The following is a 22,402-nucleotide window of genomic DNA, read 5'->3' as shown; positions in this document are numbered from 1 at the left end:
ATGGGACATTGCGCTACTCTACGTCACGTTAGCTTACAATTCACGCCACGAAGCCACCGGTTGTTCGCCTTTTTACCTGTTGTTCTGTTGCGACTCTGCATTGATTTCGGACGCTTCACTTCCCTCTGCTAGAGCCTCGAGAAGCGAGTATGCCTGCGACGCCATTGCCCATGTTTACTACGCGCGGCCGCTTGCCCGTACTCGTCTGTTGGCATCCTAAGAAAATCAAAAGCGCGTTTACAATCAGCGGTACAATGACACACTTTTCACCAGGTTACCTTTTGCTACTATGGTCCCCTTGCTTCCGAGTGGGGCTCTCGGAACAGCTCCTTCCTTGCTAAAAGGACCCTTACCTCGTCCTACGTCAAGTAACCAATGTCACCTATGAGGCAGTCCCCGTAAGCTTTACCATGTCACCTGGCATAACCTCACCTGACGTCGTTCACGTCGTACGACTAAAGCCCTACGGCGCTCGTCCCGATGATCCCGCTTGACGCACCAGGAAGGTGCTTTTATCCGCCGGGGGTCGTGCTACGGTGAGGTGAAGAAGAGAACGACGACGGTTCCGAAGACAACGAGAAGTCTACACAGCCTGGCTGGGCTCTCGTTTGTCGCCGTTACCGCTCTGTATTTGTAAATACACCTCGTAAATAGTTTTATACGAGTAAGAATATATTAGGAACCATATACTGGTGGCCAAGCTCGTTATACATAGTGTAATTTCTAGCGCAAATAACTCACCAAAGAGAACATACATAGGGTGATTTGTCTATTCTACTTGTTGTTGTCCTTTGAGCTAAAAATAGACCTGCGCTATAACTCTTATGCGCACTATACTCGCGGACCACTTTCTGTGGCTATGAAGGGAAAGCTACGGAGGCAAAGCGCGCAAAAGTGAGAGCGCTTCCGAAAAGAGTCCCACGTTTTAATCCACGTTAGTTTAGGCTGGGGAAGAGAAAACGTAAACTCCTTATTAGCAACACTTAAATAAGACAGAACACACCACTGAGTGTAAAAGCTAACTCAGTTGCGGCTTATCTCTTCCGCGTCTGGGTGAACGCGAAACTGTCGCACGTGGAACCTGCGTTGATTCAGCGTCTGTTCCGTGCAACCAAAAGCACTGTCAAACGCTGCCGGAATATTTGGCGCGATAATACATGTGGCGCCCGTAGCTTTCTCTTCCTAGCCACAGAAAGTTGTCCGCGGGTATACCTCACTTTAACTCTGAGTGCCCTGTACTTGGAAATGATGAACGCCGTGAGCGTCTCAGCATCCCTAAAGGATGTAATGTGTCTAAAAGCTCTGCAGCCGACGAAATCTCGTGTAATGTTCATAAACTTCGGTGGGCCAAAAGTGCTGGCGCATACCTTCTGAATGACGTGGCAGTGTACGAGCGCCTTCTTCTGCTCGTTCCACGCCTTGGCCTCGAAGGCCGTGAAGCCGTAGTTTCCGCTGCCTCCGCACGTGGTCTGGATGGCCCTGAGCTGGATAGTGTCCTTGCCGGCGGCCTTGAGCACTTGGTCCATGTCGCGGCGCGACTCGAGCATCCGGAAGGCACTCGAAGAGAGCACCGTCAGCACCAGCTGGTCGCCCGAGTCTTGCATCCTGCGGCGAACCTCTCCGATGGGCAACTGGGACACGTCCTGCGCGTTGACCGCCACGATGACGTCACCTTCCAGGACGTGCGACACTTGGGCCGGGCTGCCGCTCTTCACTTTCTGCGCGGGAACGGTGCCACCGAGGTGGCGAGTGAACGGATTGAGTAACTGAACACTTAATTGCGACCCGTAACTCAGAATAAAGCAAATCTGCGCATGTGTATAAGGAAGTTCTCACACCTTTCAATCGTCCGAGGGGCCTGGTCTGCCACTGCACGAAATGGACCAAAGGTTTTGCGTGCGCTGTGCTATATTCGGCGCAATTATTTCCCTATATCGAAGCTTAGTCCTTCTATAGTCTCCGCTTTGCCCAACACATGCTCCGGTATGCCACGCCGACTCTGCCCGGTCTGCTTCACATCATGTGGACACTTCTAAGAAAATTACACAGTCAGTGGCAGGCAAACCCTATAAAGGCGCTTCCCCATTTTTTTTCTAAAACTCGAATTGCCATCCTCACAATCAGGCTCAGGCACTTTCTTCCTAGTGGGCATCACGCACACGACGGTGTGTGATAGTGCTCGCCCCAGCCGCTGCAGCAGACGCAAGCACTCCAAGAGTCACGAGTAGTGTATGTTTAATTTTAAAAACGCCGGATTTATTCTCGCACATAAAGTTCGAAACATGCAAGAAAGCCACCTCTGGAAGCTGTAAGACTACTCCTCGTGGCGACGCGCCTCCGCCTACCTGCAGCGATGGGCTATACGAGTGCCGCGAGTGAATCTAAAGCCCCGACCATGAATCCAACTAATGCGCCACATAAGCTCTCATCAAAAGATGTATATTTCCCCTTCCTGCTGCGACAAGGTCTTCATGAACTGAAGAAACACAACCAGGACGCCCACGAGGAAAAGAACTACTACTATAAAGAGTGCACCGAGCTGTTTCGCAAAAGAATGCACTTCAGGAGCCACATGGCATAGCACACAACGGGAGGTCGTTCCTGTGCGACAGTTGCCCTTACACGTGCTAGAGTTCGTACAACTTCCGGAGGCACCAAGGGTCGTCGGGGTGCCCAAAGAACTCTAACAACAAGCCAGCCAAACTTCGAATCGCACTGCAGCCGATGAGGGAACCGAGAGATGTTCCTGTCAATAGGCGACTCGATGTCAGTGCTGCCTCTTAAAATAAAACCTTAGACTTAGGTACGAGGTACACGTGAAAGCGACTCTGCTGAAAATGAAATGTGTATTTCACTAGGCGTGGTGGCGACGTTACAGGGAAGTCGCAGAGCCACGTAGATAGAAAATTCGACAATGACGCAAATGTTATGATGTTCGTGAAGTATAGACGCCTGGGAATGCGTGCATGCAAGAAGTGGCTTTGTGATTAAAGGCACCACTGATATGTACTGATATACTGGTACGCTGATATGTTCACTTATAGTCATAATAAAAGAATATGACTACAATAAATATGTAATAATTGCTTGCAGCAATTGTATTTAATATTGTTTGTGGGATAGTGCTTATTCCAGGATTTATGACCACGTGCGGATCGTTGATGCATGGCAGCGCGAAGAAAGCAAAACATATGTGCCCTATACTTAGCTACACCAGCAAACTCTGTGAAAGAAGCTTTCGCCTGAACCTGTTATGAGTGCAAATGAACAATGACATAATGAAAACTAGTAATGTGTGCTAAAAGATGAGCTGCGAGAGACGACTTCGGGCGTACAATATGGTCCACTTTTTAACAGAACACCCAGCGACTGGCAATTACCCACCGAAAGCACCTGAATTGTAGCATCAAAGCATACAAAGGATCTTTATTGCATATATGTAAGCCTGTAGCATCCCATCATAGCGCTTTTTACAAGAGAACCGGATTCTGGCTGGATATCTCATAGACTTCTGTTTCACGGAAACTACGTATTTCGCCAAGCCTGCTCGCTTCAGGCCATACGTGTAGCCATTTCTGGCCCATTTTGCACACTTCACAACTTTCATTACCCTCCATCTCACGTCGGCAGCAAAGTTCGCGCGTTATCTGGGCGGCGTTCTTCAGATTGGTTCTGTTAATCTGGACATAAAGGCCTGTAACACGATAAAGTTTACTACAAAACTTACTAAGGGAAACTAGCGCTGGTGTATATGGGAGCGGTGAGCATGGTGATTCAATCGGAATTGGAATGATTGTCAGTACATACATGTGCCTGAAATGTACCCTTCTGGATTCAAACGATTTTTGTGATTTTGAAAAGTGATCTTTTTCAACAAAACATTGCTTTAGCAGTACAACAAGTTGCACGGATAATGCGTGTGGGGACAGTATGATTTCCTTTCGCTTTAGAACGATAAGAGTGCTAATTATTTGTAAATGAAATGAACTTTTATTTGGCATCAGCTGTCAGATATGTCTACTGCACAGGCTGAATGAACGAAGATTCAGCTTGAGGGGCCCTGTAACCCGCGTAAGGTACAAATACTAATTACCTACAAATACTAGTCGGGCAAAATAAATCTGAGTTTAGTTGGCCCAGCCAACTAAACTGCTGGTTTAAATAAAAGTTTGTTCCTCCTCCTCCTCGATCTGTAGCAGAAACATGCGTGCATCAGATACATGTAATTCAGCATAACATACGAGGTCTGTTAGAAAAGTATCCGACCTTATTTTTTGGATATGAAACAAGCGCGTTTGCATCAGCCGACCTTGAACCTTCGTGCGCATGCGCGAATTTTTTCCGCCGGCCGATAGCGTCAGTCGCTGGGACGCAGCGTTTGAGTGAAGTAGTGCGCAGTGCTCACGTCGGTTTTTTCATTGCAAGGAAAATGGCGGAGTGACTGGAGCAGCGCTACTGCATCAAATTTTGCCAGAAACTGGGCGACAGCCAAGTGGAAACCATTCGGAAGATTCAGACGGCTTTCGGTGACGATGCTATGAGCAGCACACAGATTTAAGGAGTAGTACAACCGGTTTAAAGACGGCCGCACATCGGTGGAGAGCGAGCCACGCTGCGGTCGGCCATCAACATGCCGAAATGACTAGGTCATTGCTGAAGTGAACGCTGTGGTGATGGGGGACCGTCATGTGACTATCCGAGAAATTGCGGAAGAAGTGGGCATCAGCACTTTTTCTGCACATTCCATTATGACCGAAGATTTGCCATGAAGAGAGTTGCGGCGAAATTCGTGCCGAAGCTGCTCACGGTGGAGCAAAAGAAACTTCGCACTTGATTCAGACTTTTTTTTTGGCGAAAAATCAGACTCCTGTAGTTCAACAGGCTTCTTACTCTCCTGATATGCCCCCCTGTGACTTCTGGCTGTTTCCCAAAATCAAGAGGTCATTGAAAGGAGCGCGATTTCAGACAAGAGAGGACATTATGGCTGCAAAGACAGCTGAGCTAAACTCCATCCCGAAAGACGCCTTCTCGGAATGCTTCCAACAATGGAAGCACCACTGGGAGAAGTGTGTGGAGTCCCAAGGAGACTACTTTGAGGGTGATTAGGTTTTCAACGTTCCAGTTATGCCAGTTTTTTTTCCTTCGGCCAAAGGTCGGATACTTTTCTAACAGACGTCGTATATGACACGGAATGTCTGCAATTAGCCATAGTAAGTATACAGTGCAAAAATAAGCCGTAGAAGGAGACTTAGGAGTACGTTGAACTGAAGCTTGATTTTGAAAACCAGCCCCATAGTAGAAAAAGAAGACAATAAAAATGCAGCAAAGATGTTGCGTTCGAAAGACATTACATTCTGATTTAGGCCAATAAAGGCAGGTAAAGAGCAGGAAATCAAGCCACAATCATGAAGATCAGAAAAATTCATGTACTAACCATTATTGTCATGGTAGTTAAACGATCAGCGCACCAGCATCATCGTTATCGTCATCATCATCAGCCTATATTTATGTTCACTGCAGGACGAAGGCCTCTCCCTGCGATCTCCAATTACCCCTCTCCTGCGCTAGCTGATTCCAACGTGGATCTGCAAATTTCCCAACTTCATCAACCCACCTAGTTTTCTGCCGTTCTCGGCTGCCCTTCCCTTCTCTTGGCACCCATTCTGTAACTCTCATGGTACACCGGTTACCTACCCTATCCATTACATGCCTGCCCAGCTCCATTTCTTTCTCTTAATGTCAGCTAGAATACCAGCTATCCCCGTTTGCTCTCTGATCCACGCCGCTCTCTTCCTGTCTGTTAAGGTTAGGTCTAAATTATTTCGTTCCATCAAAGTTTGTGCGGTCCTTAACTTGTACTCGAGCTTCTTTGTTAACCTCCAAGTTTGTGCCCCATATCTTAGCACTGGCAGAATGCAATGATTGTACACTTTTCTTTTCAACGACACTGGAAAGCTCCCACTCAGGATTGGGCAATGCCTGCCGTATGCACTCCAAGCCAATTTTATTCTTCCGAATTTTTATTCCAACCGCGCCAGCATGCCGCCTAGTAATTATAGTAGAAAACACTATGAGTAACAGCGCAGGAGGCTTGCCATGTCACTGGCTTGGATTGGCTTGGTTTCAGGCAATGTGCGCTAATCTTCTTTCGTGGTAGCGCGTGCCTTGAACGAACTGAAATACTCATTGACTTGTATGAATGTTGCAAAATGTTTAATGGTAATAGGTGCAACGACGCAAAATATAAAACGGGCATAAAGACACATATCGCTCGTTTTACGGGCAGAAAATATGTACTAGCTTGTTGAAGCCTCAGGACCATTACTAAACGCCTAAAGATGCAGGCATAGAGCACATGTCTCGAGACAATTGATACATTCATTCACGTTCTCAAAAGCACGGACTTAGCAGAACGTTTCTATGGATGGCTTGCACTGATGTAATCCTAGCCGCCATGTTGCAGGACCAGCACGGGGAAAAGCTGCGTTCGTGATGTCATGTGCAAGCTATATATCCCCTTCAGACACGGTGCCCACATTTGTGGACACGAACTATTTTGCAACTTTTCTGCAGTGGTAGCAAGGAATAGAGCACAAAAATTAGGCTTAGGGTAAATTGAGCATTCTGATAACCTATATTCCTTCCATTTTACTTCTGAGTGATATGTATCGTTTCACAGTACCGCTTTGGTGAAGGAACTACCGTCTTTTACGTGACCATTGACGTGGGGCATGTCGGTGGCAACTTCGAAACATTTTGTTTTCGTTCTTGAAATGCTTGTAGCCAATAAATAACTTGTACATGTAATTCGACAGGGTTATCCAATCCTTTTTATGAGGAAACGTAGCATGGCTGACTTTACAATATTAAAATACTTAGTTACCTTTTAATGTGATGACTCATCATAAAAAACACAGAGTCATTCTACCACCTTGATTTGCTTCCACTGGAGTCTTCTCAAGCACCCTTGCATAAAATTATGCATGTTTCGCGCATGAATCGACAGTCGATCATATTTCGTGTTTGAAGGGGCTATATACCTGTCCCGACTCCTCAACGTGGCCTTAGCAGCTACCATACCCGTGGCGATCGATCCTGATCACGTGGGAGCTGTAAGATCCCTAGATTCAGTTTCAGGCTGCGGTGCTCTGGGACATAGGTTCGATCCCACCACTGGGCGCGTAATGCCATTTTTATTTAAATGTCAACTATTGCGCAAGAAAGCAGCAGCACACAGTAGCAACGTTCAGGAAAGTCCTTGGAGGGCTTGCAAAGAAAGCTTCCCTTTAAAAGCAGATATGCAAGCAGAAGTTCTTTTTATGTGCGCTTCAACATCGGTCCATTATGAACTTAAACGAAGCAAGCAGACTCGCCATCTTATTGGACTGTATACGGATCGTGTACTTATAATCGTGGTCATGGCGTAAAATAATGGAAACAAGCATGACTTCATTTCTTCATTGCGAAACCACCGTTCAATTTGACTTGGAAAGTCGCGAAATCTGTTGACAAACAGCGGTCAAACCTTGTAAACAAATAAACTGTCATCCCATGTAAGGTCAAATAGACATGCACGCATTATCCATTGGCAACTATGAAACGGTTTCCACTAACAGTCATATCTACAGCAATCACTGCGGGTTTCCCGCATTCATTTGTGTGCGCGTAAGTGTAATTTATGCCGCTAGGTGGCGCTGTGTTCATACCATGCATAAAGCCCCTTGATAACCATGCATCGGGAGCCTACATGCAAGCGCAGCGCTTGCATGTATGCTCCCTAACCATGCATTCTCTTAATCCCTATAAAGTGCAACCATTCATTTGCTCATCGCTGTAAAGCTTGCAAATTAGCACGTTTATTTTTAAAGCAAAAGTTTCTCCTCCGCCTAGCCTCCCAGGTTTGGCGTGGTTGTTGCTGCTGATGGGTTGGTCGCTATCTCGGCGGATATATATATATATATATATATATATATATATATATATATATATATATATATATATATGTCGCAAAGTATGGCTTCAATGCTTCCAGTCGAAACACATTACAGCAACTGACCCCCGTCGTGTTGCACACATGGTTTATCTAGTTTCTGTTGGCGAGAGTGTTCGTATCTTCATCGGCGCTCATGTTGAGAAGCACCGACGCGGCGCGCAGACCCCCCCCCCCCCTCCCCCTCGCAGAGAGCAGCCCTGGGAGTTGAAGAGGATTGGTGGACCGAACCCGGCGTCCAAAGCGGGTGGTGTAGGGCACGGGCCAAGGCGTTGGAGGCTGTTGTGGACGGATTACGGGAGGCGCGCAGGGGTTTGGAGTCTCCTCGGAGAGGATGTATATGACGGCTTCAGTCCGTCGATGGAGACGCGAACGTCCTTCCCGTTCATTTGCAGGGTGAATGTCTTGCGGTCACGACGAATGACTTTGTATGGTCCGGAGTAAGGTGGTTGGAAAGGTGCGCGTACAGTGTCGTCGCGGAGGAAGGCATGCGAACATGTTACTAAGTCCTTAAACACGAAAGGATGGTGTAATGTGCCACTTGCGATGGGCGCAGGGCACCCATTGTGCGACGGAGTCGGGCGACAAAGTCTGTAGGGTCCGAGCTGGTGATGTCGGGAGTTGAATCGGAGAGAAATTCCCCAGGTAGGCGAAGCGGTTCTCCGTAGACAAGTTCTGCGGGCGTGGCCTGAATGTCTGGTTTGAAAGTGGCACGCAGAAGAGCGACGGCTGGGAGAGCCTCGAGCCAGGTTGAGTTGGGGTGGCACATAATGGCTGCCTTGAGCTTTCGGTGGAAGCGCTCAATCATCCCGTTGGCGCAAGGGTGGTACCTGGTGGTCCGTAAACGCTTGAACCCGGTGGAGAGCCCGAGGAGCCTGAAGAGTTGAAATTGGATTTGCCGGCCTTGATCAGTTGTGACGCGACGAGGAGTGCCGAAGCGGGAAATCCAGCTGGAGAAGAAGGCCGAGGCGACGTCTTCTGCGGTAATCCTTTCGAGGAGCCATACCTGGGGCCATGGAGTGTAACGATCAATGGCGGTGGGGCAATAGCGGTTAGGTCGGGCTGGTGGAAAGGGGCCAATAATGTCGATGTGGACGTGTTGAAACCGTTCCGATGGCAGGGGAAATGCCCCGAGCAGCGAAGTGAAATGCCGGGTGATTTTGGCGCGTTGGCATTGAATGCACGTGGTGCCCAGGTGCGGCAGCCCCGCTGCATTGAAGGCCAAACGTAACGATCAGTCACAAGGCGCGTAGAAGCGCGAATGCCGGTATGGCTAAGGTTGTGTAACTGGTTGAAAGGGCTACGGCGATGCAGCGAAGGTACATATGGTCTCACTCGGCTGGTGGGTTTGTCGCAGTAGAGAGTGTCCGTTGACCCTGGGTAGGCGCTTTGTTGATGTCGAAGAGAAGATCCATTCTCGAGTAGCTGCTGGAGTTCGACGTCCGTTTTCTGAGCGTCGGCGAGGGCGTCAGTCGTCACGGGTAGCAACTCGACAGCAGAGACGCGGAAGAGTGTGTCGGTGACCACATCATCTTTCCCGCTGATGTATTGGATGTCTGTGGCGAATTGGGCGATAAAGGACAGTTGGTTCTGCTGGACTGGTGGAAGTTTGTCGCGGCGTTGGGAGAAGGCTTAAGTGATAGGTTTGTGGTCGACGTAGATGGTGCAGTGCTGTGCTTCGAGGATGTGGCGAAAGTGCTGGACCGCTTCGTAGATGGCAAGAAGCTCTCTATAGTAGGGTGGCCAAGGCTACGGCGCAGCTGTGGTCAAATGAAGGTAAAATTGCTGACGACGGCGAAACTCGGCTCGACTAGGTTAGTAAAGCTTTCGCTTTAAAACGAAGGGCAGTGCCTTGCTATTTGAGACTCGAGCTGTTAACTCGGGACAAAAACATTCCGGAGCAAATATTCGCAACAAGATGAGGCATGTATATGCTGCAGCAGAAATCAGGAGACCACTCAGCACATCCTAGTGAAATGCGAAGGGATTCACCCAGTGAGACCCGTAGGTAGCGTACACCTTCCAGAAGCGTTTGGATTTAAAGTGGACGGAAGCGTCAACCGGTCAGCAGCCGAAAAAGCAATAGCCGTTTAGAGTATTGGTGGAAAAATCAAAGGGAAGAGATTGATACGACCGGATCCGTTATAAGTAAATGGAGCGGTACAAGTTATATAGAGAAGGTTTGAGGAAAAAAAGAAACAAAATTAAGGAGATGTACACAATATGCTAGAATGGAAAACATGTATAGCATACCTGATTAAACCAAGGAGGCTACAGAACTACTTGTGACCGCCCCGTTTCAAAGGGGTATGCCAATAAATCATCATCATCATCATCATCATCATATGATGGTGGTTCTGCTCGCATGCGTAATATAATTTCTCGGTTCCCATTGAGGCTGCTGGAGGGCCATAGCTCCCGTATTCCAAATACTTTTGTCCACACCTGTTCTCTTCTTCCGTGGGTAATAAACATTTCGGCACCATATACTTGAAAACCTATTTGCGACAACGTATTATTTGTCACCAATCAAACAGTACAAAAATGTTTGCGAGTTTGCTGTGCCGAGGGCCTCCCGGGAAAAGAGCGCCCCATACTAGTTTTCTTTCCATTTCACCCCGGCAAAGTTATCTGCTTCATAAACAGCTAATCTAGCTGAGCGGGGCTTGGAGATGGGCACTTACCTCGACCATGAAGAACCTCCTGTTGTTCTCTCCTTCCACCTCAACGATGTTGACGCCAAAACTCCAGTACTTGCCGAGACTCTTAGTCCGGAACAAAATGACGTCCATCCTCTCCTTTGCTGTTATGGACTTGTCTGCAGACGCACCAGCTGAAAGAACAGGTGAAGACGACAGGTGTACAGCTGACTGCACTCATCAGTGAGGAAAAAAATGCAACCAGCAAATTATTATATCTATAACCTAATTATTTAATAATTAATTATTTTTTGTTCTTCACAAAAGTGACATACTCTGAAAGAGCTAAGGAGACAATCGGTTACTTGATGACTGGTGGTAACCTTTGGTAACGTTTTTGGCGCGCACACCAACGGAGCAACATTCTCGTGAACAAACGCAATGAGCGAGAAAGGTTGTTAGCGTGAGTGGGAACGTGCGCAGGGAACGTGAGTACAAAATGTACAAAACCAGCTAACGTCAGCACAAGATGCATGCACTTCATGGGGCATACAGCGATTTATTTGCTTTTACAAGAGTTCAGAATCAAGAGGTGCTAGTGTCATTTTTATAACAAGTGACCAATGTGGAAGTCCGGGACGCTCCACAGCAATCAAATGGCTGCCTGCCAAGGACTTGCAGGAGGTCAGCTAGTTACGTAGGTAATGACAGCTGTTTGGATGCGCCGCGACGTGTCGCAGGTGAATGAAATGCTGTTTTACCCAGCCACAGTCGCTCAGTGAAAACAGACGTACGGTGAGTGGGTCTTTGGATCGAGTGGCCGTGGCTCAGTTAAGAGTTGATAAGAAATGTGTTTTTGATTGCGTAGGATTCAGCCTTTTCACGTTAGGTCAATCGAGTTTACTGAAAAATTATTTTCACTTGGCTGGCCGATACCACAAAGCAACAACGTAAGTTTTTTTTTTTTCGCTTTCTCAGTGCGGCCGTGATGTGAAAGATGCGAAGCCGGTGGCACAATGTCAGATCCTTGGATCAATCCGAACTCTAAGGCCTAATGTATCTCACAAGCAAAGTGCAGTATCAGTCCTTCCGTCCTCCCGAGATATATACAGGATCTCCCAAATATCATGCACCAAGATTTGAAAACATTCAAATGTCACGTAGCTGGACAGAACCAAGGTAATGTTGTTTGCCATCGCTTGGAGATACTCGGATTATTTTTGGCATTCCGCCTAATTACATAATTAATCACCTTCTCAAATATTATAATTACATGAAAAGTGTGAATGAGAAAATTTCAGGGCAACTTGAAAACCTTCCGATACAGCTTTCTGTTGCTCAATACATGCTACATAAAAGGTTTTTTTTTTCCGAGCGTGAAAGAAGCCCGCGAATAACGCAAAATTGCCATGCGACTGGCCACTCGAGGCACTTTGCGTGTATGCTATTGCGTTCCACTCTTAAAAGCGAAACTTTTAAGAGTGGAACGCGAAAGATCCCTGACTACTACTCATGGTTCCCGACGACTGCAGCTTATGCAACCGTAATGGTTACTGGCAAACACTGGCGGCGACCGCTATATGCACGTAGGCGAGCTTTCTGGTGGAAATGCGGCCTCTTGCGTGGGCCTATCCCGCAGATAGTGTACAACAACGCCAAAGAAATTACATCATTTTCAGGTTTCCGTATTTGTTTCGCACTTTTATTAGTTCAGTCTGAGAAGATTTAACATAAAAGGCATGCGCTGTGGGTGTTTTGTTTTATGACATTTGTTTGTGGATTGCCATTCTCAAAATTCCGAGGAATAGCTTTGCCAAGAATACAAGACAATGTACGAGCTACATTAATGATAGAATGGTGTGGCATATCTAAACGTGGTTAGGGATGATTTTCTCGGCCGCGGGCGCCAATGCCGGCGCCGGATTTTCTGCGACACGGGGCCCTAAACGCTATCGCGTTAACACTGTCAGTTTCATCCACGTAGAAAGCTCTTCGTTTAAATAATTTTGTAGCCCTTCATGGAGCACGGCGAGAACGGGTGTTTGCTCTTCGCCGTGCGTTCGCTCCCCGTGAAAGCGCGCGTCCCTCGCGCCCTTTCATTCGCACATACAGCATACGGCGCGCGGCGACGATTTCATCGCCGTTGACGTCATACGGAACCTCACGGCGACGGCGATGGCGACGGCAGAATTCCGCTTTGGAGTGTGCATGTTATTGCTATCGCAATAAAAAAGCTCTTTGCAGATGTTAAACAATTTGAGCAGCTGATACATCAAAGACAACGAAGCTGTGTAAGCGCGTTCTAGCACTCTTCGGAAGTGTTTGTCATGAGTTGGGCGTAGCTTTCGGATAACGAAGAGCGAGACAAATAGTAAATGCAGTGGCAGGTCAGTGGGTGACGTGGGCTACGTGTTTCCAGCCGCGCCCTGGAAATGGCAACGGGTGGTTAACAAGGCCTGGTCAGCAGAGGGGACCCACCGGCAACGCACCGGCCCGCCGTCCCTCTAGAGCACTGCGACGGTGCATTGCGGTATACGGGCAGGTTCCTGCTGCAGCTCCGGCCCCGTACTGCTCCACGGAGGCCAGCCCAAGCTTTAGCACGAGGCCACTCACTGAGCCCCGTGAATGCATCAATGTAATAGGGACGCGTGTTGCGACGCTGCTAGCTGGCGTATGTGCGAGAACCACGGCACAACCGGCGGAACCACCGCGCGAGGCGCCAACGGACGCCGGTTCTCACTGTGCTGGTCCTCCAACATGGCGGCTAGGGGGAGGTCGTTCTATATCTGTCGCCGTCTTTATTGCCAAGCTGTTCTTCTACGTTCACTGGCTACAAAACGAACCGGTGCTAAAGAGCACCGTGTCGAAGACGCATAACATCATCCCCGCTTCGATGGGTTGTTGCCCTTACTTCCACTGTAGGCGCTTATGCCAGCGGCGACGTCTGTGTCCGAGGCCTTCTTATAGTCGAGTTCTTCGGACTCCGCGCCGCTGGTATCGAAGAACGAGTCTTTTAGCTTCACTGGACCGGTAGATTTCTTGGCCTGCATGTCCGAGAGAGAATGCCCAATCCTCCGCATAAGAAAGTTTAAACCGACAGTGCACCCGCGAGTATCAGAGTGCTCTATCCCACAATGTTTCGTCAACCCGTGCGCAGTTTCAACAGAGAGCGAGAATTGAGCACTGAGGTAACGGCTACTCCTGAGGTTTTAGTTCGAAAGTGAGTTGCACAGTAAATCGCAATAGTTTACGGACCGCGAGATCTTAGAAAAAGCTTAGTATCTCCGCAGCCTGCAAACACAGTCTAATACCCCTGTCACACGGCACGTGTAATGGCATTCGCAGCGAATGAGATTACGTGTTAATGTCTTTTTTGTTGCTTCTACACGGGCATAGTGAATGACATTCACTGCTAATGGCATTCGCCCGTTGAATGAGTTTCCCGAACTCATTCACGCGCGACTTGTGTACTCTCGACGACAGGGGCTTGGCAAAAAATTACAAAATAGATAAGTTAAAACGAAATGTAATATGTTTTCAGATAACCATCCATTGTTTACCATTGTATTGTTAACAATATAGTGAAAAGATGTAAACAAGAAGCACGATTTGTGGGGTTTCGTTATCATAGCAGCCTGCCGATAAACATTGCCATCAATTGCGAATGCCATTTTGTTTACCCGTGTAGACGGGGAACCCAAGACGGCAATGACATTCGGTATGAATGTCATTTACTACAAATGACATTACATGTGCCGTGTGACAGGGGTATTAGATTCAATGTTTCAGCCTGTATATGCGAAAAACGTTGTCAGAAGGCATATATGGTCACACATTTCTCGGAATTTCAACGCTATCACAGATCTCGCGGTTGTTGAGGTTTTTCGGTTTACTATACCTACGTAGCAAGCAGTGTTTATCGTCGCAGTACGTAGGCTAAGCGGCTTCAGTGTTGTACATCCCGCTCCGTGCCAGCGGAGGTGCCCCACTGCTATCTGCCAAATGGACATCACTGCCAGAGCTGGCACTAGGGTGATAACGCAATGTTGTCGTCAAAATAGAATACCAGGGGTCTTCGTAGAACGGCAGAAGCGGTGGACAACAAGAGTCAAATATGTGCGCTGCAGCGGTCGAAACTGGCCTGCTGGATGGCTCACATGACTGGTTAGTCCCAAATTAAGATAATCGCGTGCATAATCTTCTCTGTTCGAGTTATGTGATAACTAGAGACCGGATTTTAGGCAAATGCCTTTTTTGTTCCTTGCACTCTTATCAACCCACTTTGATATATGAGCATAAATTAAAGGTTAAGGAGGGCCTTTATAGTGTTTTTATAGTGCCTATAAATGCCTATTTTGGCGTTTGTGCCTAAATGCCTATAAACGCCTATAAATGCCTATTCTAAATATCGGCGCCTATATGAACACGATTTAGCCTCAAGTTTCGCCTTCGAGTGCAGTTAGAGACCGTTATTCATGTTACCGAGCAACATTGACTGTTCGGAACTCTATGGGGTTCAACCTAGTCCTTTAGTTCCACCAACTCGCCGAAAATAGCTGCTAGCAGCCTTGAAATGGGACGCGCCGGCCACTATACGCCGCCGCGCTGTCAGGGGAAAGGAGAGTGAAGAGCAAAAGAAGGAAGAAAAACTGTGATTGCACGCGGCTTTTGTTTTGTTTGTAATTTACTTCGTAAGGTGTTCACCGCCATCGAGTGTTCCTTCTCACCGTACGAAATGCCAAGTGACAAGAGGCACAATTTTGAATCCAAAAATCTGGAGATGGCAGTAGCTTGCTATTGTTTCCACAATCTTCACAGTGATTCTTAGACTACGTTCCGCGTGCTCTCCAAACACATTTCTTCAAACATGTACACTTCAAATGGGCGAAAGTGTATTTGGCAGTGTTGGGACGTGTTGCCCGTACAATTCGGATAATGTCATTGTATTCTGACACGTATACATGTTTATCTTTCACCAGTGGCCGCTTTCCACCGGCTAACAAATGTTAAACGTTATCGCTCGGCGCAGGACGCGCCTGTATCGGAAGTTTCTAGAACGTTATCGATGCTTCTTTTCGTTGCCTGTTTTCACCGACGCTTATGTTATCTGATTGTGTGACCAACGCGAATTGTCTAGAACTTTCTGGAAGACACGCGGGCATCAGGGATTAATCTGGAACCTTCGATGACTCAGGTATAAAAGCCGACGCGTTTCGCCGCTGATCAGATTTTCGACGATCGCCGACTGTGTTCGCCGCTATCGTTCTGCTTTGAGTGTAGCTTGCTTTTGTGGGCACAGGTTCGCCCAATAAAGAATCAGTTTCGTTATACACAGTTTTACGACTGTTTTCTTGAGCGTCACTACTACGTGACATCTGGTGGAGGTGCTAGTTCGTTCATGCACCGAACGCCCCCGCAAAGCCGCGACCCAAGCCCGAAACCGGAGGACGAGACCAACGTCGCCAAGGACCAGCGAGCTAGCCGTAGGCAGCAAGGACTTCTGCCGGAGCACGGACTTCTTTCCGAAAAGACCACTGCAATCAAGGCCAAGTCAACGACCAGAATGGCAGCACCAGCCTCCCCCATCCTGCTGCAGCAACCTCGAGAGCCACCGACCTTTCGTGGATCATCGGCTGAAGACCCTGAAACCTGGCTGGAGACATATGAGAGGACCGCGACGTTCAACAAATGGAGCGACGACGACAAGCTGCGCCATGTTTATTTTTCATTGGATGATGCTGAGCGGACCTGGTTTGAGAACACAGAGACCACCCTAGTGACGTGGGACCTATTTCGTGAGAACTTCGTGAGGACCTTCACGAATGTCGTGCGAAAGGAAAGGGCCGAAGTTTTATTAGAAACCAGAGTGCAATTGCTGAACGAGAACATCGCGATCTTCGCGGAGGAGATGACTCACCTCTTCCGCCACGCCGACCCCGATATGTGTGAGGAAAAGAAAGTTAGGTTCTTGATGCGGGGCGTCAAAGAGCATCTATTCACCGGATTGATGCACAACCGCCCAAGACTGTGGCAGAATTTGTTTCGGAGGCCACAACGATCGAGAAGGCGCTTGAAATGCGAGCCAGGCAATACAACCGCCGTGTACTGACAAACTACGCCGAAGCCCAAGCGCTAGGCGCCGACGACCTGCGCGAGACGATCAGAGCGGTTGTACGGGAACAGCTGCAGAAGTTATTCCCAAGATCGCAGCCTCAGGTGACTTCGATCGCTGACATAGTTAAAGAAGAGATTCAGCGGTCACTGGAAGTGCCAAGAAGTTCCGACATCACCTCAACCACAGCCGCAAGCGATGACCTACGCCGCCGTCGCCCGTCGTCAAGGCCCCCCTCCGCGCTCGCGCCAGGGCCCCGTAACGCCTCAGTTCCGTCGTCCACCGCCGCCGCCGCCAGCACGCCTGCCCGTCGCCCAGCGCAGCTACCAGAGGAAGACGGACATTTGGCGCGCCCCCGACCACCGCCCGCTCTGCTATCACTGCGGGGAAGCCGGCCATGTCTACCGCCGATGCCCATACCTCGAGATGGGCCTACGAGGGTTCGCCGTCAACGCGCCACGTCCACAGCTTGGCGAGTGACCACGCGACATCGCCGACTACCTTGCCGGAGCCCAGTGGCAACCACGACGACCCTCACGCTCGCCGTCACCAGAACGTTACCTGTCGCCGCAGCGCCGACCATACACTGGCCCAGCCCGGGGCCGGTCCGTGAGCCCCTATCCGGGAAACTAAAGGCAGCAACCGATGGAGGTGCGGTTGCTGTAAGACGCAATTCCGAAGAACCTCCGCCGCCGACGAAGAAGATTCGCGAATCATCACGACGAGATATCAGCACGCCGCCTAGCAACAGCCTTGACAGCACTTCGCCGCCACGACCGGCCGACGCGACGTAGCAGCAGCGGAGCAAGCCGACGAAGCCGTGATCCGACGCCACGACTTAACCGTAATGCTAGACGACGGTCTACCGACTTAGACGTGCTCATGGATGGTCATAACGTCACCGCTCTCGTCGACACTGGAGCCGACTATTCCGTCTTCAGTGGCGCCTTCGCCGCCAAGTTAAAGAAGGTGAAGACGGCCTGGCAAGGACCCGATATCCGGACAGCGGGAGGCCACCTAATAACGCCGGCTGGAATCTGCACAGCGCGAGTCACGGTAAACAACCGCACTTACCCGGCGAGCTTCGTAATCCTGCAGCACTGCTCCAGGGATGTCATCCTAGGCATGGACTTTCTAAACCAACACGGTGCAGTCATCGAGTTAAGGTCCAAGTCGATAACGCTTTCAACGTACAACGCGATACCACTGGATACAAGCATAAGTTACCATGCCTTGAATGTGCTTGAAGAACAAGTCACCGTTCCGCCTCGCTCCAGCGTAATGATTTCCGTCGGTACCGAAGTGCCTGCAGACATGGAGGGCATCATCGAGGGCGATCATCACTTACTGCTCGACCGTGAAATTTGCGTCGCTAGAGGCATAGCTGAGCTGCGTGCAGGGAAAGCAAGGGTGATGCTCACGAACTTCAGCCCCGAATACAAGCACATTAACAAAGGCACCACGGTCGCCTACATCGACGAAATAGTACAAGCCAGCAGTGCTTTCGCCTTCACGGATTCCAGTGCACCTGCAACGGCGACTATAATACCTAAACCAACTTTCGACGTCAATCAGAACCTTCCCAGGCATAAGAAAGAACAACTAAAAGCTCTGCTCCTGCAAGGACTGCTTCTCGTCGTCGTCAAAAGTTCGACAAACCCCTGTCGCCAAGCACCGCATCATAACCGACGAAAATGTCCGCCCACTCCGTCAGAGCCCGTACCGAGTTTCGGCGCGCGAACGCGAAGCCATAAGGCAGCAAGTCGACGAGACGCTACGCGACGACATCATCCAGCCGTCCAAGAGTCCGTGGGCGTCCCCCGTAGTATTAGTGAAGAAGAAGGATGGAACCCTACGTTTCTGCGTCGATTATCGTCGCCTCAACAAGATCACGAAGAAGGACGTATACCCCCTCCCACGGATTGACGACGCCTTGGATCGACTCTACAACGCAAAGTATTTTTCGTCGATGGACCTCAAAACCGGCTACTGGCAAATCGAAGTCGACGAGAGGGACCGGGAGAAGACTGCCTTTATAACACCAGACGGACTGTTCGAGTTCAAGGTCATGCCGTTTGGTCTTTGCTCGGCACCTGCGACTTTCCAACGCGTCATGGATACAGTACTGACAGGCTTGAAGTGGCAGACTTGCCTCGTCTATTTGGACGACGTCGTTGTGTTTGCCTCAAGCTTCGAAGAACACCTGCGGCGCCTTGAAACAGTTCTTCAAGCAATCAAAACGTCCAGACTCACGTTAAAGCCAGAAAAGTGCCGCTTCGCATATGAGGAGCTCTTGTTCTTGGGCCACGTCATTAACAAGTCTGGAGTGCGCCCCGACCCTCAGAAAACTGCAGCCATCTCCAACTTTCCTCCACCGGCCGACAAGAAAGCAGTGCGTAGATTTCTTGGACTGTGCGCCTATTACAGGCGCTTCGTCAAGGATTTTTCACGGATCGCCGAGCCACTGACGTACCTCACGAAGGCCGACGTCGAGTTCCAAGTGGGAGACGCCGCAAGTCGAAGCATTTTAAGAACTGAAGCGACGCCTGCAATCGCCGCCAATACTTGTGCATTTCGACGAAAACGCCGATACCGAAGTCCACACCGACGCAAGCAGCGTAGGACTCGGCGCCGTTCTTGTGCAGAAGACTGACGGACTAGAAAGGGCTGGAAGTTACGCTAGCCGGTTGCTATCGAAGGCGGAAGCAAATTATTCCACAACAGAAAAGGAGTGCCTCGCCATCACCTGGGCTACATCAAAGTTTCGTCCCTACCTCTATGGCAGGCCCTTTAATGTTGTGAGCGACCACCACGCCTTGTGTTGGCTAGCTAACTTGAAGGATCCTTCAGGTCGCCTCGCACGATGGAGTCTTAGACTTCAAGCATTCGACATCACCGTCGTTTACAAGTCCGGGCGAAAGCACTCTGACGCCGACTGCTTGTCTCGCGCCCCCGTAGAACCGCCGCCAGAAGACGACCAGGATGACGCCACTTTCTTGGGACCCATCAGTGCCGACGAACTCGCCGAACAGCAGCGAGCCGACCCCGAACTAAGGAGCCGTGTAGACTACCTGGAAGGTAAAACCGTCATTGTGCCGAAGGTGTTCAGGCGAGGATTGGCGTCGTTTTTCTTGCAAAACGACATTCTCCTAACGAAGAACTTCTCGCCTCTCCGAGCCAACTACCTCCTCGTGGTACCCTCAGCATTGCGTCCAGAGGTTCTGCAAGCTCTCCATGACGACCCAACGGCTGGACACCTCGGTTTTTCCCGCACGCTCGCGAGGATACAAGAAAAATACTACTGGCCTCGCCTCTCTGCCGACGTGGCCCATTACGTAAGGACATGCCGAGACTGTCAGCGACGCAAAACACCGCCGACAAGGCCAGCCGGACTTCTACAGCCGATCGAGCCACCTCGCCGACCGTTCCAGCAGATCGGGATGGACTTACTGGGGCCTTTTCCGACGTCTACGTACGGGAATAAATGGATCGTCGTAGCTACGGACTACCTCACCCGCTACGCCGAAACAAAAGCCTTGCCCAAAGGCAGTGCCGCCGAGGTAGCCCGATTCTTCGTTGAGAACATCCTCCTGCTCCACGGTGCCCCAGAAGTCCTCATCACCGACAGAGGTACGGCCTTCACGGCTGAACTAACTCAAGCCATCCTGCGCTACAGCCAGACAAGCCATCGCCGGACCACCGCCTACCACCCGCAGACGAATGGCCTCACAGAGCGCCTAAATAAGACCATCGCCGACATGCTGGCAATGTACGTCGACGTAGAACACAAGACGTGGGATGCCATCCTTCCGTACGTGACCTTCGCATACAACACGGCCATGCAAGAAACGACGCACATGGCGCCGTTCAACCTGGTCTACGGAAGGAAACCGGCAACGACGCTTGACGCCATGCTACAGGGATGTCTCCGACGAAGAAAATCTCGACGTTGCCACCTATTTGCAGCGCGCCGAAGAAGGTCGACAGCTCGCCCGCCTGCGCTTCAAGAACCAGCAGAGAACCGACAGCCGACACTACAATATTCGACGACGCTACGTCGAGTACCAGCCCGGAGACCGTGTTTGGGTCTGGACTCCGATACGCCGACGAGGACTTAGTGAGAAACCGTTACGACGCTATTTCGGACCCTACAAGATTATCCGACGGATTGGCGCACTGGACTATGAGGTCGTGCCAGACGGGATTTCGCAATCACAGCGGCGCCGCGCACGACCTGAAGTCATCCACGTGGTGCGTCTTAAGCCTTTCTACGCCCGCTGACGAACTTTTTTGTTGCTTTGTTATTTTTGACCCTTTCTGTACGCGTGGTTTTGTTTTCGCTTTCATGTTTGTAGCATCGGGACGATGCTTTTTAAAGGGGAGGGTATTGACACGTATACATATTTATCTTTCACCGGTGGCCGCTTTCCACCGGCTAACAAATGTTAAACGTTATCGCTCGGCGCAGGACGCGCCTGTATCGGAAGTTTCTAGAACGTTATCGATGCTTCTTTTCGTTGCCTGTTTTCACCGACGCTTATGTTATCTGATTGTGTGACCGACGCGAATTGTCTAGAACTTTCTGGAAGACACGCGGGCATCAGGGATTAATCTGGAACCTGAAAAGCCGACGCGTCTCGCCGCTGATCAGATTTTCGATGATCGCCGACTGTGTTCGCCGCTATCGTTGTGCTTTGAGTGTAGCTTGCTTTTGTGGGCACAGGTTCGCCCAATAAAGAATGAGTTTTGTTATACACAGTTTTACGACTGTTTTCTTGAGCGTCACTACTACGTGACAATATGAGAAAATTGCCAGAGTTGTACCTAAGGGTCCTAATGTAAGAACATGTTAATTTCTTAATAAATTGAAGTCTGTTTTTGCATTTCTTATTTGTCTGTTTTTGGTGTATCTTAATTTAATTGCTTAAGGCAGACATAAAGTTGCGTTTTTTTAAACCAGTAGTCCCAGCTTTCAAGTATTCTTTTTCATGCCTGTTTCACTATATGAGACGCTCGAGTAAGTGGCCATTGAACATGAATATGAGCAGTGTGCTTGTTGAACTAAGCCAACTTATCGTGATTAGTCTAGCAGTTTTATGGGACAATTGCACGGCTATGTTCAACTGTTGGCGCATTTGTGCCTTCATAAATAACATTTCTTGTTTTCCTGTCGTAGATACAGGTCGCGGACGTCATCGTTTGAAATTGTATGCACTTATGTAAAAATTTATTGCGCCTATATTTGCGACATTGGAGGCCTAAAACGTTGTTTTGCCTGCCTATTTTAGGCGCCTAAAACGCGCTTTTTAATGCCTAAAGATCCGGCCTCTAGTGATAACTTCACGGTGGCGCACTCACTCAGTGCTGCTTAGGGAGCCTGCATGCAAGCGCTGTTAGTGCTGCTGCATCATGTGAACCGCACCAATAGTGTAAATTCCGAGTGGTAGAACGTGACTGGTGGTGCGAGAATAGGCAGCTTTAGCATAGCGTTCGTATAATGCGAGAGAAATGCGTGAGCATTACCTCTTTAAAGTCCGGGATCCATGGTTTATTAAGCCGCGTTCACCACATTGCAAATTGTTGTTTAGGATCTCACTTGATACACGACCTGCAACTTCAAGGAGCGAAGTGCCACTGACACATACATACATACATACGAAC

General features: G+C 49.3%; 1 protein-coding gene across 1 annotated transcript in view; it reads right to left on the bottom strand.

Annotated features, from left to right (window-relative positions):
- LOC125940942 (uncharacterized) overlaps positions 1–22,402 on the bottom strand; it is a 97,535-nt gene that overhangs the window by 30,455 nt on the left and 44,678 nt on the right. Inside the window, exons 9-11 of the mRNA XM_049657689.1 lie at positions 13,541–13,673; positions 10,675–10,823; positions 1,368–1,718 (exon numbers count right to left, since the gene is read on the bottom strand). Coding sequence (XP_049513646.1) covers positions 1,368–1,718; positions 10,675–10,823; positions 13,541–13,673 — 633 coding nt within the window. The remainder of the gene's footprint in view (positions 1–1,367; positions 1,719–10,674; positions 10,824–13,540; positions 13,674–22,402) is intronic.

The sequence above is a fragment of the Dermacentor silvarum genome, chromosome 10 (genome assembly GCF_013339745.2).
Source record: "Dermacentor silvarum isolate Dsil-2018 chromosome 10, BIME_Dsil_1.4, whole genome shotgun sequence".
Classification (NCBI taxonomy): Eukaryota; Metazoa; Arthropoda; class Arachnida; order Ixodida; family Ixodidae; genus Dermacentor; species Dermacentor silvarum.
The sequence above is the reverse complement of the archived record's forward strand: the minus strand, read 5'-3'. Positions and strand labels throughout refer to the sequence as shown.